The 17,284-nt window shown below is 38.4% G+C and overlaps 1 protein-coding gene across 1 annotated transcript in view; it reads right to left on the reverse strand.

Annotated features, from left to right (window-relative positions):
- Positions 1-16,889, reverse strand: part of LOC127013752 (sodium channel protein type 5 subunit alpha-like) — a 36,051-nt gene extending 19,162 nt beyond the window's left edge. Inside the window, exons 1-13 of the mRNA XM_050892750.1 lie at positions 16,635-16,889; positions 15,504-15,622; positions 13,146-13,253; positions 11,445-11,573; positions 10,569-10,660; positions 9,486-9,707; positions 6,989-7,046; positions 6,173-6,314; positions 5,474-5,671; positions 4,342-4,524; positions 3,399-3,800; positions 2,554-2,683; positions 339-577 (exon numbers count right to left, since the gene is read on the reverse strand). Coding sequence (XP_050748707.1) covers positions 339-577; positions 2,554-2,683; positions 3,399-3,800; positions 4,342-4,524; positions 5,474-5,671; positions 6,173-6,314; positions 6,989-7,046; positions 9,486-9,707; positions 10,569-10,660; positions 11,445-11,573; positions 13,146-13,253; positions 15,504-15,622; positions 16,635-16,889 — 2,277 coding nt within the window. The remainder of the gene's footprint in view (positions 1-338; positions 578-2,553; positions 2,684-3,398; positions 3,801-4,341; positions 4,525-5,473; positions 5,672-6,172; positions 6,315-6,988; positions 7,047-9,485; positions 9,708-10,568; positions 10,661-11,444; positions 11,574-13,145; positions 13,254-15,503; positions 15,623-16,634) is intronic.
- Between the last annotated feature and the right edge of the window lie 395 nt (positions 16,890-17,284).

Genomic DNA, 17,284 nt, shown 5'->3' on the forward strand with positions numbered 1-17,284 from the left:
AAAGAAATAGTAGCATCAGCCTAAAAGTAGCCATGAATTTATCTTATCTTTAGATCATGTTCCCACAAATAATATTCATGGACAGGTCAACAAAACCCATTTTTATGAACTTCTAATGCACTTTCAATTAAAATGGGAGGATTGTTTTCTGCCTTCTCAGGAGTGTGTTAGAAGTGTATCAATAAAATCTGGGAATTGTCTATATTAGAAATTTAGAGTTTATAAATGCAGAGTTTGCTAATCTTTAATTTTCACAGTTACTCTTTCTGTCTCAGGTGAAAACATTCATCAATCAATCCTTGGAATAAAAAATGTCACATAGCTGAGAATTTGCTTACCAAGTTGCCGACGTTAAGCATCGATTTAAAATTATCTGACATATTATTGTGCTCCAGTGCCATGAACAAAGTGTTCATCACAATGCAAACAGTGATGGTGAGATCAATAAAAGGATCCTTTATGAAAGCAGCCACTTTTTTCTTGATTCTCAACCAAAGCGGACAACAGTCCCAAATTAGATACTTTAAAGCAAAATCATTCAGGCATGGTGGGCATCTCCGCTGAGATTCTTCAAGTTCTAAATGCAAAAGAAAACCCCACTATAATTAGTTATCACTGAGCAAGATGGTGAAATAACAACTTCAAGTATTCAAAAGACCAGAGAAGGGAAAGGAAACCTCACATCTCACACAGAGCCCCAAAGCTTCCTTGCACTTTCTACCATTCATGTAGTCCCTACATCAGCTAATAAACATGAAGATAAACTTCAGAGAAAACTGGATTCAAAATGCATTCGTGTGAACTTACTTCAAAAACCTTTGGATAAGCTTTTCTTTGTCTTAGACTCAGACTTGTACTACAATCATCTGACTAAATACAGATGTTTACGATGCAGAGGCCACACCGCAGCTTCTCACACTCTTGTAGGTCAATATAGCAGCCAAGGCACTCTACACCTTATCCTTACATAGACGTCTAGGACACTGGCTGTAACACACCCAACATCCTTTTGTCTCCTTTGACTCTCAAGGGAGTCTAGAGAGTCAATGGCAGCCACAGGAGTTCTGATTGCAGGTGAGGCAAATCCAAACTACAGTGCCTGGAATTTGGCCTTAGGCCACTTCTGTTGGAAAGGTCATGCCTACCATTTCCCAGCTGATGCAAATTGCCACACCTCTCCATTTTCTATAAGTAAAACATGGGATAGAAGTTGTTCTGGCTTTGTCATTTACATCCTTTTGGTCAAATATAAATCTTATAGCCTTTCTTCACCATCAGTATTGAGTCCTCCAAAATACTTTTGACTCTGCTGAAGTCCTGTGCAAATTCATTGACAAACTGGAGTTTACTTAAAGCTAAATACAAGCACAGTAGGAATTATTAGTAATCTCATTTTCAGTGACCTGAAAAATTTTTCAGAGATCAGATGAGCTGGATCTGACTCATATCCTTTTCTTAGTTGGACCTGTCCTTATTTCTTCCCACTGTTTAGTTTTCATTTCTTCTCCTCCAGGCTCAAGCCTCAGATTCCACCCTACACTGCTTATTCCAGCATGATCACCTTGACTCAACCCCACTCCAGGTCTAGCTCCTGTCTTGTGTTATTCTAGATCAAATGGCTGCTTCTTTATGTAAACAGTGTGGATCCAGCAGAACTGGTGTTCGGGTCCCAGCAAAGACCCTTTCTGCTCCCCTTTCTGATGCCTGTTCTCAGGTGAATCCACAGCCACTTGTAGCTCTAAGTCCTGTTCCATCCCAGTTCACAGCTGAAAGTGTGCAACAAAACCCAGATCTTTGGTGAATTACACTGCAAAGCAAGGCTCCACTGAATGTGTTGCAACTGTGATTCTCCAAAGAATTTTTTTTTTTAAATTTAAGAAAAGGGACCTCTCTGCCACAATGGTATCCCCCTGCTAAATTCCATACTTGTGGTCCAAAAACTGGTGATAGAGCTCCTCAACAGGGACAAAACAAAACAAAACAAGACTTCCTCATCCTGAACAACTTGGGCCGAAATTTTTCTGTAAGATCTGCAACAAAACTATCAGTCACCAAAATAACTGTCAGTGATAAACCCCCCCCAAAAAATTCACATGGAAAGGTAAGTTAAAGGAATAAAATAGTGAGGTTAAATATTCAAAACCCAGGAATTGCCACAACTGATTCTGCTTGCATAATCTTATTGTTGGATTCTGAGTGCCTATGTCTCTGCAACTTGTGATATGTCACTCACAGGGTCAGGAGGGGAAAACACTATCCCAGTCCTGCACCTCAGATGCTAGAGAAACTCCTTCCACCCACTCTCACTCCAATCCCCTTCACTGTCTGTCTGTCCTACAAAATGAGATCTTACAATAGGCAAAGGATGTGTGCCAGTACATAAAGACTGTGTGATAACGCTTTTTTTTTTTTTTAAAAGAGCCAAATTAACGATGAAATTCCTAACTACACACCTACAAATCTCTGTTAACCTTTAAGAAAAGTATTGACATTTTAGGCTTTCATGCTAGCATTACCTTAGAATTGAAATAAGCATAATGAGGAACCACTTACCCTCCAAGACACTGGTAATTATGCTGACTGCACTTGCTGCCCTTTGTCTGTGAAGTGCCTCGTTAAAGTATTCCACTGACAGATGAGGAGGCAAATGCATCATGCCGCTCTCACCATTTACAGCTGGCTGCTTAAAGAAGTAAACATGATTAGGGAGATACCACAGGAATAAAATTAAGTAGGATGTGATGATGGGTAACTATGAAAGTTAATAGGAACAATGACACGCAGCCAAATAAATGTACCTTTTTACAAGATGTAATAGATGTTGAGAATGAAGGTCCTACTCTTCAGTAATAATGCTGCAGTAAATGGATCCTGCAAGCATGTAATAGCAACAGGGCAAGCACAAACCTTGAGGGGAAACAGGCCTAGGAAATATTCCAGAGGCTAATGGAGAAGGAGAGAGATGAGGGATACATTGGTAGAAAAGCATCTCTACCCACTTGGGGCACTTACAGACAAAGCTTCTGCATGATGCTAAAGGTGTTATGAAGGAGAAAGAAATTACAGGTGCTGCTCAAAATGACCCCCCTAGACAGGGTATGGGATAAAAAGACTCTTTGGTGACTTGTAATTCCAGCACTAGGAACCTTCAGAACTATGTTAGCACCAATTGTGAATAGCAGAAAAATAGGGTTTATAACAGGAATGCTGAAGTCTAGTTTTCAGGAACTCACGAGAGTATTAAAAACCACTTTCTACTGACAATTTATGAACTCCACACACCAATATGCTTCATTTCACGTCACTGTTTGCCATTACACTGAAACTCTTAAGACAAGAAAAACCTTTAGAGAAACCATAATATGAAGTATATATTTAAAATAATATCTTTTCCTTACCAGATCCCTCCTTCCCGGGTCTTCCATTACCGGTGGAAGCATTACTCCTTCAGAAGACACTGGATCTAGACTATGCACCCTGCTGCTTCCTCCTCCCATCACCGAAATCTTGCCATTGCAGTCGTCCACGTTAGCCCGCTTGCTGCTCTGCACGCAGTTCAGGGTAGCGGAGTGAGAGCTGTGGCTCATTTGACTTTGCACGCTGGAGCGTCTTCCCATCTGCGTGACCGACGGTGACCAATACTGGATTTCGTGTTCCCCAGCACTGCGGGTTTCCTCGTCACCGAAATCTGTTCTGGAATCAACTTCTAAAGCAGGTATTTGGAAATTGAACACGCTCCCATGGCTAAGTCTACGTTTCGCCTGATTTGCGTTGGGACCATACACCAGGCCAAGCAAAGACTAAAAGCCCAGGAAAAGGAATAGAGAGAATGGCACAATATCATAGAGAAAATTCTGGGAAGCAATAAATGTTTAGAGTTTCATAAAATTTCCTATCAACCATTGCAAGTCCAAAATTCTTATTTGATTTAGATTTTTCAGGAAGGATTATGCTTAGATGTTAAAAGGCAGATAATAAAATCTTATCAGCTGTAACAGCTGTTTTTGTGATAAGCTTTATATTCATATTTTAAGTAAGAAATTTTTAACAGAGAATGATGACACAAAAGTTAAATTCTGAGTCATTCACTTTTTTCTATTTCTCAATGTTATAGAAAATGTATTTTAACTGTTATTATAACTTTCCTTCCATTCTTCATTTATATTTCCTTTTCTAATTAATTTTTACATATAATTCTTCCTTATCCCAAAAGATTGTTTATTTTAAAGACTTAAGAGTGAGCAGTGTTTGTAATGGGATTTGGTTTGTGCTTTCAAGCAATTTATTTTAGTATTAAAATTGGAAAAGCTGTAAGGATCTCAGATTCAGACAATAGATTACCAACTTTCGTTGACTGTCTGTGGACTGTGACTTGGGGAATTGTTGTTCTTCTTCATTATCTTCTATCCCCAAGGACTTATTTCTCTTTTTCCTATTGCTTCTTTCTTTGATTTCTTTGGGAGACAGAGCAGAGGCTTCAAAGGAGCTAATTGACAGGATATCAATTCCTTTAATAGCCAGTGACTGAAATTAAAACAAAAACATGGATGATATTTTTGCTGTATACTTTGAATATAAGCAGAAGGAAAACACTTCTGTGCTCTATATTATTTCCTCTTAACAATTTCTGTTTCACAAAACTCACTAAAACCCTTCCAATATGTGATAAGACTAAAAGAAGGAGAGAATTTCCCCAACATATGGAGCACTGAACAATTTGCTATTTGCAGTATGTTACATGATCGTGTGTATTGGACCTGCCAGGGGCAAAATAATCACGTTATAGCCTCTATTCCTCCATACGGCAGATTTGCTTACAATAAAAATACTCGGTTTGAAAATAACGCTGTAGAATATATCCTTTTCCCCAAATAAATGCGCAAACATTAATAAAATTTTGTCTTTTCACTGGGCATCTTTGGGATTGTATTCACACTGTGGCTGACTTTCCTTCCCGTACTGAATTTAGGACAATGTTTTCAAAACACAGGAGTATTTTGTGCCAGAAGCTTCTAAGCCATTTAAGTTACCAAGAGACTTCATTCAACTACAATAGGTTTTGGCTCAGATGTTAATGCAGTTGATCAACGGAATTACTGTATATTTCTCTGCTCAGCAGCCCACAGTGATAAAATAGAAGAAAAATTAAAAAACAATTACATTTTCTTTTGGAAGCTGCTAGCTGATGGAATTTTACATTTTCCAGATTTTAAAATACTATTTTTCTTACAGTAACGGCAGCCTTTAATGCTCGTTATCCACAACAAAATTCATTGTTTCACAGGAAAAATACACAGCTGAACAAGGAATTGCTCCTGTAGCTCTAGGAATCACTATTTTCAGGAAGTTATCACTTGCTCCTGTTCCCATGAGTGACTACTATATACAGCTGTACACAAGGAGGGATGCTTTTTCCTATGTGACTGACAACAGAACACTGAGACTAACGCTTGCAAGGGAATAATTTACGTACCTCCTGCTCCTTCTGTAATAATTCCATGGCTTCCCGAAATTTCCTTTCCTTTGCCTCTGTTTCAGCAATGGTGGCCTTGTTCTGGTCTTCGTATGCCATTGTTACTACAGCCAGAATCAAGTTGACTAGATAAAATGAGCCCAGAAAGATGACCAGCATGAAGAAGAGTATATACACCTTCCCAGAAGCTCTGAGGGTCTGTAAGCAACATACCCCAGAGATAAAAATTACCATAAAAAATACCAAATAGGCTTTCAATGTGTCTCTGAAATTCCTTAGAAGCACTCAGCTTCCTAGACACAATGCTTTAAGAAGCTTAAATGAAAACGTACCTTCCTTGGTCCTTCTTCCCACTCTTTCTCCCTCTTCCTATACCATCACCTGTGAATCACTGATTGTATACCCCATGAGGATGACTGAGAAGGCATTGTTATATTTTCGAAGGACAATACAGGACCTTTTTAGTACTTTTTTTTTTTAAGTCCTTAAACCAGCAGGGCGATAGGGCTATTGCTGGGAAGCACTTCAGCATCCCTTTTCTAGCAGTCACATCTTGCGGGAAGTGAGAAGGGAGGACGTAGGCTCAATGACTTGTAGCTATTGCTTTTATTTGAGGTTTCTTGTCCTCTCTACACATTTTCTGCTTCAGCTATTGCTCTCCCTGGAAGACCAATTTTAAATTATGCACAAAGTTGGTACCTGCTGGTACAGACGCTCCCAGTAGTCCTGGGTCATCAGGCGGAATAAGGAAAGAAAAGCCCAGCCAAACGTATCAAAACTAGTGAAACCGTAATCAGGATTTGGCCCAATTTTCAAGCATGTATAGTCTGGAGGACAGATCCTAGAAGTAATAATAAAAAGTGGAGCTCTTTTAACCATGCAGATTTCAAGGAAAACTTCAGCTTATGTGAGAGTTCTGATTATTATTCAGCTCTGCGTTTTATTAGGTTGCAAACCAATTTTCTAATCCAGGTAGCATAGGTTGGAAAGTGGGATGGAAAAAGCAGTACCCACAACGCAGCAAAAAAGGAAGACGACAGGCTAGAGTAGACCACCAACCCAGCACAAGTCCCTCATCACCAATCCTCATCCCCTGCTCCTCACTGCAAAGCAGCCACATCTCCCTCCCTGCCCAAACCTGCTCTCCAAAATCCATGTTTTGTTTTTCCAGTTTAACATTCATGAGCCTACACAGAGAGGAGCATGTCTGTCCTGTGCTATATCTGAGATCTTTCATGTTTTCTGTTCTCTCGTACATCCATGGGGAAGTGAAAGACAGCACTTCTGGAAACGCTCAAAGGAATTTAGACCTGAATAAGCCAACTGCACGTTCATGCTTCAGTCCCTACAAGTATTAAATTATCTGACTGTTTACTATATTTTGTTGTCTGTGTTCCTGTTTCTGCATTCAAGGAAAGCTTGGAATTTGTGCTTTCATCTCATATGACTGAGTGAATATAGAAGCACTGAGGCAGAGAAAACTTCCAAAGAAGAAATATTCTTAAGTGCACTTACCCAGCACCAGGACCACACAGCAAAATATCTGAGGTGCCCCCTTTCTTAGCAAAGTATGCTATAAAAAAATGGAAAAAAAATTAAAAACAAAGCACTTCCTAGCCTGAATCCTCTGTCCCTTAATATCAGTAGTGATGAGTAATCAATAACCTGTAAGTGTATGTGCACACACATAAACATGTTTCCCATGCTCACAGTAACTACACCAGACTGCAAGATGTCCTGTCCCCATTTATAAACATGCATATGTGTATGCACAAATTTCAGACTGAAGGCAGTCCTTAAAACAGAATTTTTAAAAAATTTATTTTTATTTTTTTATTTATGATTTTATTTATTTATTTATTTATGATTTTACTATCACTTTGGCCACATCTGCATAAAGGAAACGAAGAATTGGAGGGCACAGGCTCAAGCACAGTCCCTGGTTTGGTAATCATTAGCACAAACTCTGGCACAGTTTTGGCCTGTAGCAATTAACCCTCTCCAGGACAGCGTACAAACATCATTTGGGGTAGCACAGACCAGTTCTGTTTCCAATGAGCAATAAAAAAACAAAGCCCTGTTTTGAGGAGGAAGAAAGAGTATTTGGCTGTGTGGATATACACCACACCATATCAGTGCCCTGCTCAGCCAAACAGCGGGTCCTAACCCTGCTTAGTTGAGAAATACAGATTTCTCTGTTAGGATGCTGGAGCTGTGCCTTTTTTGACCTCTTCCCTTATTTCTTTTAGCATGAGTTACTCTGATGCCTGAGCTAGCAGCAGACTGAAAGTCATAGCTTTAGTGCTAATAGCTAATTAGCCCCATGAAGATGTGGGTTTATTATCCCAGATGCAAGGGACGTCTCATGTCTTCCTGGTGCTTCTCAAACCTCAGCTGTGCTCATCAGGTAAGTCAGCGTGATTCAGAGCCAGCAGGAATCTTTAGTATCAGCTGTACCGTACCATGTAAATACACCGTAAAGGAATGAGTCACTATCTGGGCTACTTTCCACCCAAATTTTGTTCAGCTCTGCTCCTGCCAACTGACAAAAAGTTTTTTTAAAGAAGATTCAGTGATTGCGCTTCAGAGAATCATAATAACATGTAGTTCTCCGTGTTGGAGATGGGAACTTCCCACAAAATCAGGACCAAAGCAGCCCATAAAAAAATATACAAAAAATTATTTAATAGAAAACTGGCCTTATAGTGCTATAAGTCCTAAATCCCGTAGGAAAGTCATCTAGCTTTCATTAAACCTGTCTGGGCCCTCCTGTTCTTTTTGCTGTCATTGCAAATCACCCTGCACACAAGATGTAGGGCATAGGATGTGAACAAGACAAAGCTTGTGAAGCAACAGAGATTTTTAATTTCTTGAGCCCTACTTTCTCCAGGCCATTGTCTTTATACAGCTGCAATGTTCTGCATTTAAAAAAATAAAAATACATGTTTTTGTTTCCTGTTTCTTCAGCACAGAAAATTAGTATTTTTAGCCAAAGTTTGTCACATCCTTGGTCTCTTGTATGGTGTTTCTTTTCAAGTTTGCTTTCAATTATGATTTTTACAACATTCTGTATATGCAAATGACTTTGTTCTTATGTGTGGTCTTTTGGTAGGTACAAGAGTTTCTTGCAAAAAGTTTTTCCTCAAATATCTTTTATAGAAAAACTTTCTCCCCCTGGACTGTGAAGTTATTAAAGACATCCTGTCTGAACAAATCTTCCACACAGTGTGTATACAAACAGCAATCCTGTGTGGCTTTTTTATGTATTTCAACATTTCCCCTGGGAGAATGCTTTTCTCCCTATATAATTGCTGCTATGTCTGAACTCGCTGGTGGTGATTTTCTTCAGTGATGAAGCTTTCTTCATATTTCTGGCATAGACATTTTTTACTTTGCGTGTATTTTTTCATGTATATTGAGGCTTTTCCTTTAGCACAAGGTTTTTGCTTTCTGAATTGCATCTTACAGTTGCTGTTCCTCTGAGAATGCTCTGGTGCATTTTCAGATCTCTGCTCTATGCTTCCATCACCAGCTTCAGTCAAGACATATGCATGAAAGATGTATATTGTATATATCTTATATAAGGCATAAAATAAGATACATACGATGTGAAGAAGAAAGTAACTTCAACTTTTAAACATATTCCTCTGTTTCAAGTAATTCACTGGGCAGCAAAATGAAGATGTACGGACTCTTCAGCATGTAGTAGAAGGTGAACTTTGGGGAATTACAGCAGAGAATGAGCTAATGTGTATTTCAGTTATTGTCATATCATTCTGGGAAAGAGAGCTGGACGTTACTGGAAAATCTGGAGTGCTATTTCTTCTAATGAAGGGAAGGGGTGCACTCCTGGATGCCTGCAAGCTGCTCTGGCAATCTGAAGGCCATTATCAGGTAGTTACTCATCAAATTATCAATCATCAACACATCAATATCATTTACAGCAGTGCTTATACATGCATGCATAGGTGTCTATACTATAATCAAGAAAAGAATTAAGGAGAAAAATTACCTGTATCATTAGCAAACATTTCATAGGATTCCCATGTTTTGTTATGGAAAAAAGGTATTTTGCTGAACTCTAGAGAGTTCCTGACACACTTGTGTCTTAGATTGCCCTTAAAAAGCTGGAGGCCTATGAGGGCAAAGACACTCAGGCAGAAAACAGTCAGGATCATCACATTAGCAAGTTTTTTAACAGACTGGATGAGTGCCCCTACAATGATCTTGAGTCCTAGGAAGACAATATACAAAGGAAAAATGGGATGAAAAACCGATATTCATATGTCTTACTTGATTAGAGTTAAAACAATGTATAACCACCAAAGTACCAAAATTACTGCATAATATGTGGCATATATATTTGCAATGCAAGTATAGTTTGGATGAGAGAGTGATTAATATGAGAAAAATATTTTGTTTCTTCATTTGATTGACCCTACAATTTCTAGATGTTCCTTTAATCCCTGTAAAATATTTAGACAAGGATGAGGAACCAGAGATAGTCTAGTTTTTCTTACCCAGAAAGAGCAATATGCATAATTAAAATGAAATTTCCAACACTGGTAATCTGTGAAGAAACTGGAAACACTGGAAACAATAACGAATATGATCAAAAAGACCAGAAAGAGAAGACAGAGGTAACCCACTGGTTCTTAATTTGTATTTCATCATGAGAAAGAATCCACTGGCTTTATAACTAAGGGAAAAGTGAAAAGGAAACTGTTTTCCCAGGGATGATGTAAGATGACTAATAGTAAAGTCTGTTCAGTCACCAGAGGTGTTTCTGTTGAACCATAACACATAGACCAGCTAGAAGAACATTCTGTAAAACTGACATCATAAAGTGTTAACAAAAGCTTTAAAAGCATAATGAAAATAAGTTAAATACAAGATTGTTTCTAATGCTTGATTTATTCTGGCTGGGCCAGGTGAACTGAGACACTATTTGTGTCCACAAATTCAGCTGTGTCTGCAATCAATGAAAGATACAGAAAAAGGAAAAGAAAAAAAAGAAGGCAAAAGCCAACATTTTGATTGGAGTAAAGAATCAGTTGTAAGTAGCAGAAAATATTCAGCAAATAGGGTTTCTTACCTGGGACTACTGAAATGGTTTTTAAAGCTCTCAGAACCCTGAAAGTCCGAAGAACTGACACACTCCCCAAGTTACTGAATGCTCCCACGTACCTGTAGAGTCAGGACGTGATATGTCAAGTGGTTGAACAGAGTAAATGGGGCAATTATTTTACAGTGGTCATTCTTAACTGTCAATCCTTCTAAGCATATTTTAAGTATTAATAAGCGACATATCAAGGATTTGTCTGAAGACTTATAAAATAGAAACCCATTTCTTGATTATTAGTTTCCTTATGAGGTAGCTCTTGGCTTGTGCACAGCTGCTTTTGTGTCAGCATCTTAAAATATCATGCTTTTAAAATGTAAACAAAGATAACACTCAAAATTATTCGTTTCAAGCTGAAACGCTGGCTGAACTGATTTGATCTCCCTTCTGTAGCTGCACCTAGCCAGCATAAAAGCTTTCTAATTACTGCAAACTGAAGCTCAAACTATGATTTTTGGAGATAAAGAGCCCAAATTTAATCCACTGTCCTGGTGTCTATACACATCGCTCTATTTGCAAACTTACACTTTCATTCACAGGATCAGTATGTCTGTATTTGACAGCCCAGCTATTACATTTTACTGATTGAAATGCGTCCATTCACATACACTCATCACAGAGTATATCTTGCTCTGCACAGCTCTATTCCCTTCTTGAAAGACTAATACATTGTTGTTATACAGTGAGTGATAAAACAAGGGGAAGACTCAATGTCCTAGATAGTTTCAGATGCAATTAGGACCCACAGGGGTTTTTTTTGTACTGCAGACTGCCTTTTGCACCGCAGCAACAAGAACTTCAAATACAGAGCGCGAGCGCAGGTAATCCATATTTTATGTTCCCACTCACGCCATAACGATAACACTGAAGTCCAACCAGTTCCAGGGATCTCGGAGGAAAGTGAATTCATTTAGACAGAATCCTCTTGCCAATATTTTTATCAATGATTCAAAAGTGTAAATGCCAGTGAAAGTAAATCTAAGGAAAGGAGAAAAGTGCCAAAGGAAAACAGCAATATTAGCAATTAACAGAAGAGACACAGTCAGACTATTCACTGTCTAGGCCAACAAACCAAGTCAATGCTGCAGAGGGGTAATGGAAAGACTGCTGTTGATTTCAGTGTATTCTATCAGTATCTGACTCGTATGGAGTTTGAGACAGTAGTTGACTGCAATCTGGACACGGCTATCGACGTGCACGGCTATGACATGGTATTTTGGCATTCAAAAGTTTTTTTCAAACTCTTTCATGTGAGTCCCCATAACTTAAGAAACACAAAACTCCTAGCTACTTGCTAAAATAAAGATCAAAATCTGTATCTTCCTCTGGTTTCAAGTGGCCAAGTGAACGTGTGATATGCTGTGTATTATTTACTTTGCGCACGCAGCATCCATTTCTGTACAGAATGTTTAAAACATTTAGAGAAGTACAAGAGTACAGAATTTTCAATTTAAGATGGCAATTATTCTTATTAATGGAAAATTATCAGTAAAAGCTCTTCTGGACTTACTGAGTGCACTTATCATTTCAACAAGGCAGCGTTCTCCCTACAGAATTCAAAAGGCATTCATTTGGTAGTCAGCAAATGCACCGAGAAATTATATGGATGTAGTGCTTCCCTTTTCATTTGGAAAGAAGTATTCTGAAATTATTATTGAAATGCATTTGAACAGTAGTCTTGATGCCAACAGCAGATACAACTCTTACCTAACCTTTAATGCTCTCATAGGTAGAGAAGCATCTCGGCATCTTCTAGAGATATGGATATTAATACCATGCAGAGTCTTGTTCCTGCTTGCATGAGGATTTGCCATTCCCAGCTGTTTCAGTGTCATGTAACATGAGCTAGTCAGAAACAATTTTAGACCTGTTTTTAAAACTAAGTATTTTGGAATCTTTTCCTTTGCGTTAGGTGTTAGAATTATCAGGGTTTGTATTCTAACATTTTTATGCCAAACTGAAAAAGTGAGAGCTGAAATATTCTTTTAAAAAAACAAAAAACATGGGATTATCCAGCTTAAGTGTGACTACAAAGGCATGGATTTATTGTGATTTAACTTTGCAAGTGTTGGCAGCGCTGAAGATAAGACCTTTACTTTCTAACAGCATCCTGCAGGCCTGACAGAACATTTTATTAGAGCAAAACTCAGCATTTCAATATTATTAAAAAGAATTTTAAGCAACAGCAGCTCTTGATGTGCTTCATCAGCGTCAGCAACAATGGGAAATGTGTCTGGATAAAGAGCAAATAATTACTGAGTAACTTCAGAAAGTGGGATAACAAACTGGAGCAGTACAACAGACATGAAGCTCGTTCAACAGCGGAACTTAATCTACACTTAATCTCTCCTATAACACCACAATTATTGTAGATATTGAGTTTAAAGACAAAAATACTCCCTCAAAGCAAAAAAAAATGACAAAGTCCTAACACAAGCAACTTTCCTTCTAAATCCCCCATAAACTATCTTGAGTGAGGGTGGCAAGATAAGTCTCAATAATTCAATATAACTACAGAATTAAAAAACATACGTACCCCCAGATACTTACTCAACATACTTGTTCCACGAAGGAGATGGAGAAGCCTTAGAGGACTCAGTCAGAGCCATGAATACACAATTAGTTATAATAGTGCACATGATAAACAAAGTGAATAATGTAAGTCACGGGAGTGAAGGCAAAGAATACGACATTGATTCAGAAATGTAACTAGATATTCTATCAGTCATAGATGTAGCATCTGGTTTTGAGTTTAAAGCACATGTAAGAACAGCATGCACATGTATTTGCTGATTTTGAGTCATATTAGATGACAACACACTACCATTGTTATTCATACCATCTGGACTTCTGTATGTGCTAGAGATCTGCTGCTTTAAGTATTGCAAGCTTGGTAAAAGGATCCTCAACCACTCAAAGAGTGGGAAGAAGAATGCATTTTTAGTTTCATTTTATAGCATAAAAGTTAAAAACTTGCCCAAGGTCACACAGGTGAAGCCCAAACCTGACTCTAAATTGGCAGAGCTGTGCTCTTCTGAAGCGACAGCGTGAAGTCTGCCAGGATACTTGCAGGTGTCTCAAAGGACTCCAGATGCCCGTGTGTCGCGGTTTGACCCCAGCCAGCAACTAAGCACCATGCAGCCACTCACCCCTCTCCGCTCCCAGTGGGATGGGGAGGAGGATCGGGGGAAAAAAAGTAAAACTCGTGGGTTGAGATAAGAACACTTTAATAACTAAAGTAAAATAAAATAGAATACTAACTAATAATAATAACATAATAATAATAATTGTAATGAAAAGGAATATAACAAAAAAAAGAGAGAAATAAAACCCAAGAAAAGACAAGTGATGCACAACGCAATTGCTCACCACCCGCTGACCGATGCCGCAGCAGCGATCCACCGCTCCCGGCCAACTCCCCCCGTTGATATACTGAACACGATGCTCTATGGTATGGAATATCCCTTTGGCTAGTTCGGGTCAGCTGTCCTGGCTCTGCTCCCTCCCAGCTTCTTGCACACCTGCTTGCTGGCAGAGCATGGGAAACTGAAAAGTCCTTGGCTTAAGATAAGCGCTACTTAGCAACAACTAAAACATCAGAGTGTTATCAACATCATTCTCACACAAATCCAAAACACAGCACTGTACCAGCTACGAAGAAGAAAATTAACTCTATCCCAGCTGAAACCAGGACACCGTGTTTAGCCAACTCTTGGGGCTGCCCAGCTGCTCTCTGGGCCCTGCTGACTATAGGGTATGAACAGGACCTTGGGCATCTAGCTCACGTGTAGACACCTAAGCTTAGGCGCCTGGCTCTGGAGCTGAATCTCATGCCTTGTGTCATAACACACGTTTCGGCAATCCAGGAGGTAGATGTGCATGGGAAAGACATCTAGCCTTTCCATCGTCCATCCTCTCTATCCCCACAAAAGATCTCCTGGCTTTGGCTCTAGGCACGGTCAAACTGTCACCACTGGACCACTAGTGTTGAAATGCCAGTATCAGCCAACTTGCTGCCTAGGGAAAGCCTCAGATGAGAGGCTTCACTCCTCCAGGGATGTCTGTACTCTGCTACGATGACAACTTCAGACCCATTGCAGCTAACTTGGCACCACACAACCAGGAGATGGCTGGAAACCTAAAATCCACACAGGGATACCGCAGACTCTGCACTGGGCCTGATTCAGCTCCAAGCAACAGCGTTATTGCTCTGGTCTCATTCCCCAGTGCCAAACTGGAACAATACACCAGTGATTTCCGCCCCCTAAATTTGATGTATGAGGTGGGATCTATATTACTTTACATTCCAAAGGCATTCCTTGCAACAGCATCCCTGGAAATTTTCACTTTCATATATTTTCACAAATATATCACAAAGATATACTTTTTCCTAAAGAAACTAAGTTTGCATAATTTTTCTTTCTAAGTGTTTTCATATGCATGCCTGCCTATCTCAGCCTTTTTTCTTAAAATTGGCCAATATTTGATCAGCTTTGGCACATTTTTTAATTTGAATGATGAATGAATTTGAATTAATGAATTTAATTCCTACAGTTTGGGTAAACAGAAGATGAGAAAGAGGATAGAGATCTTATTAGTCTTCTCACTGAGAAAGGCTTCAGCATGAGATACTTGTTTATGAGACATCAGGAGATCAGCATCAGAGATCATTCTCAAAACACAAATTTGTAGAAAATCAGCCTTCAATACCCCCAGTACTCACAAAACTATTTATTTCTAAGTAGCACAAGAGCACCAAGACAATAATCATTTCTAAGGTAATTCATAATTAGAAGTAATCTGGAGTGAGGAAAAGACTAGATTCATTCAATGCTCTAAAACACAAAAGCACAGGATTACATAGGGTTTTGTAATCAAAAAGAGCGAATGAAGCCAACAAAAGGATATGAATGTACTAAAATTTTAATTGCTGTTCTTCGGATTGGATGGAAAGGACTGAGGATCCATAAGGCACGTGTAGCAGTAAATCTGAAGATTGTTTTCTGTTTGTTTAGCACTATGAAAATCTTTAAAAAAAAAATGAATAAACATGAAGTAAAGTTTTCAGGAAGTTGAACAGAGAACATATTTTTGTACCATATCCTGTTGTATCAGTGATGAGAAAGAGCTTGATTTTAACTTTAGTTTGTTTCTTTAAATGGGAATACTCTTTGTAATACTTTGCTATCCTTTCATCATAAACTGATGAAAGAGTTAATACTCATTAACTGTCAAGCTGAAAAAAAATTCTCAGCGTGAACTTCTTTTTTAAACCTTAGGACTTGCAAAGAGTTGTGCACAGAACTAATCTTGCTTATGGCTGTTCTCTTAAAATAAATTGAACGTCTCACTGAGTCAAGATATACAGAGGTGGAAGGAAGAATTGCAGCCTTTATCATTATTTGCTATTGTTGATAGTGATCCTCTAGCTCTAAGACTGTAGAAATTATTTCAAAGTATTAAACATTTCTCAAGCAATAAGCATAATTTCCAATGGATTAGTTCCCATTTCTCTGTTCTTTATTGAAAATCATATTCTTCAATACTTCATGACTAGAATATGGAACTTGAATAAGTAGGTTTTAAGGATTCATCAGCAAATGTTTTAAAATATTTTTTATACTTAGGTGATCATTTATTGTACATATAAGTGGAGCATAAGCATTGAGATAGAGAGGAACACATTGTTTCAAACCATGGAATTTAAGAAAATTCACAAAATTATTATCAGTTATTGTAGATCTGACTCAAACCCCCCTTTTCTTCCTTTATCCATTTTATTTTTTCTGCTTCCATTCTGATTCAAATGTTAATCAAGTTCATATTATTTAATTCCTATAATTCAAAATTTAGCTTTTTTAAAGAAGATTACAGCATGTCATTCAGCTCTGCCCACTGCCTGCATTATTATAACCTAGAAAGGGATGATAATTTTTCCAAAGGGATGTAAGCAAAACTGTTTGATAGATCATTCACATAAACACTTCTTAGCAACACAATAAAACAAATTAAAATCCAAGCATCTTGGTTGGCTCCAACCTTACGATCTTTGTAGTACGGGTCAAGATCCTCCAGTGGTTCCCCAATGAGCTCTGGAGGAGGATTTCCATAGAGAGCTGGTAACTTCTGGAAAGCTTTTAGGTCAAGTTGAGGACGTGGTTTCTCCTCAGGTTTCTGGTCTGTAGTATTTCTTCGACAATTCCTCTTGCCAGCAATTCTCTTTTCGATAGCAGCCAAGGATTTGTAAGTGAACTTACGGAAGTTGTTGGTACCAGGCAGTAAGAACTCAGCCATTTTTCACTCTTCTCTTCCTGTCACTAATTCTGTCCAAATAATAGGAACAAGTAGAAAGGAAGTCAAGTAACTCCAAAACAGGTAAGTTACGAAAATTAAAGAACTGGTTGCCCATGCATGGCTAATAACATAAACTTTCTGAGCTATCAGCTTCTAAAAAGAAAAAAAAAGTGAGGTGTCTGTTCAGTATTTTTTTAAAATTACGTGTATCTGATAGGATGTGGGCAGACCTCTATAAAATTAAGAGTGTATTTAGAGAACCTCATTTAAGATACCTGTTATCCTAAATGATCTTGAGCTGTTGTTTGGAAAAAACCTAAGGTACAGGTTTAACCCCGTAGTTGGAAATGGGACAGTAAAACCCATCAAAATGCAACAGCATAAATATGTGGAAG

The sequence above is a fragment of the Gymnogyps californianus genome, chromosome 2, assembly GCF_018139145.2.
Source record: "Gymnogyps californianus isolate 813 chromosome 2, ASM1813914v2, whole genome shotgun sequence".
Taxonomy (NCBI): Eukaryota; Metazoa; Chordata; class Aves; order Accipitriformes; family Cathartidae; genus Gymnogyps; species Gymnogyps californianus.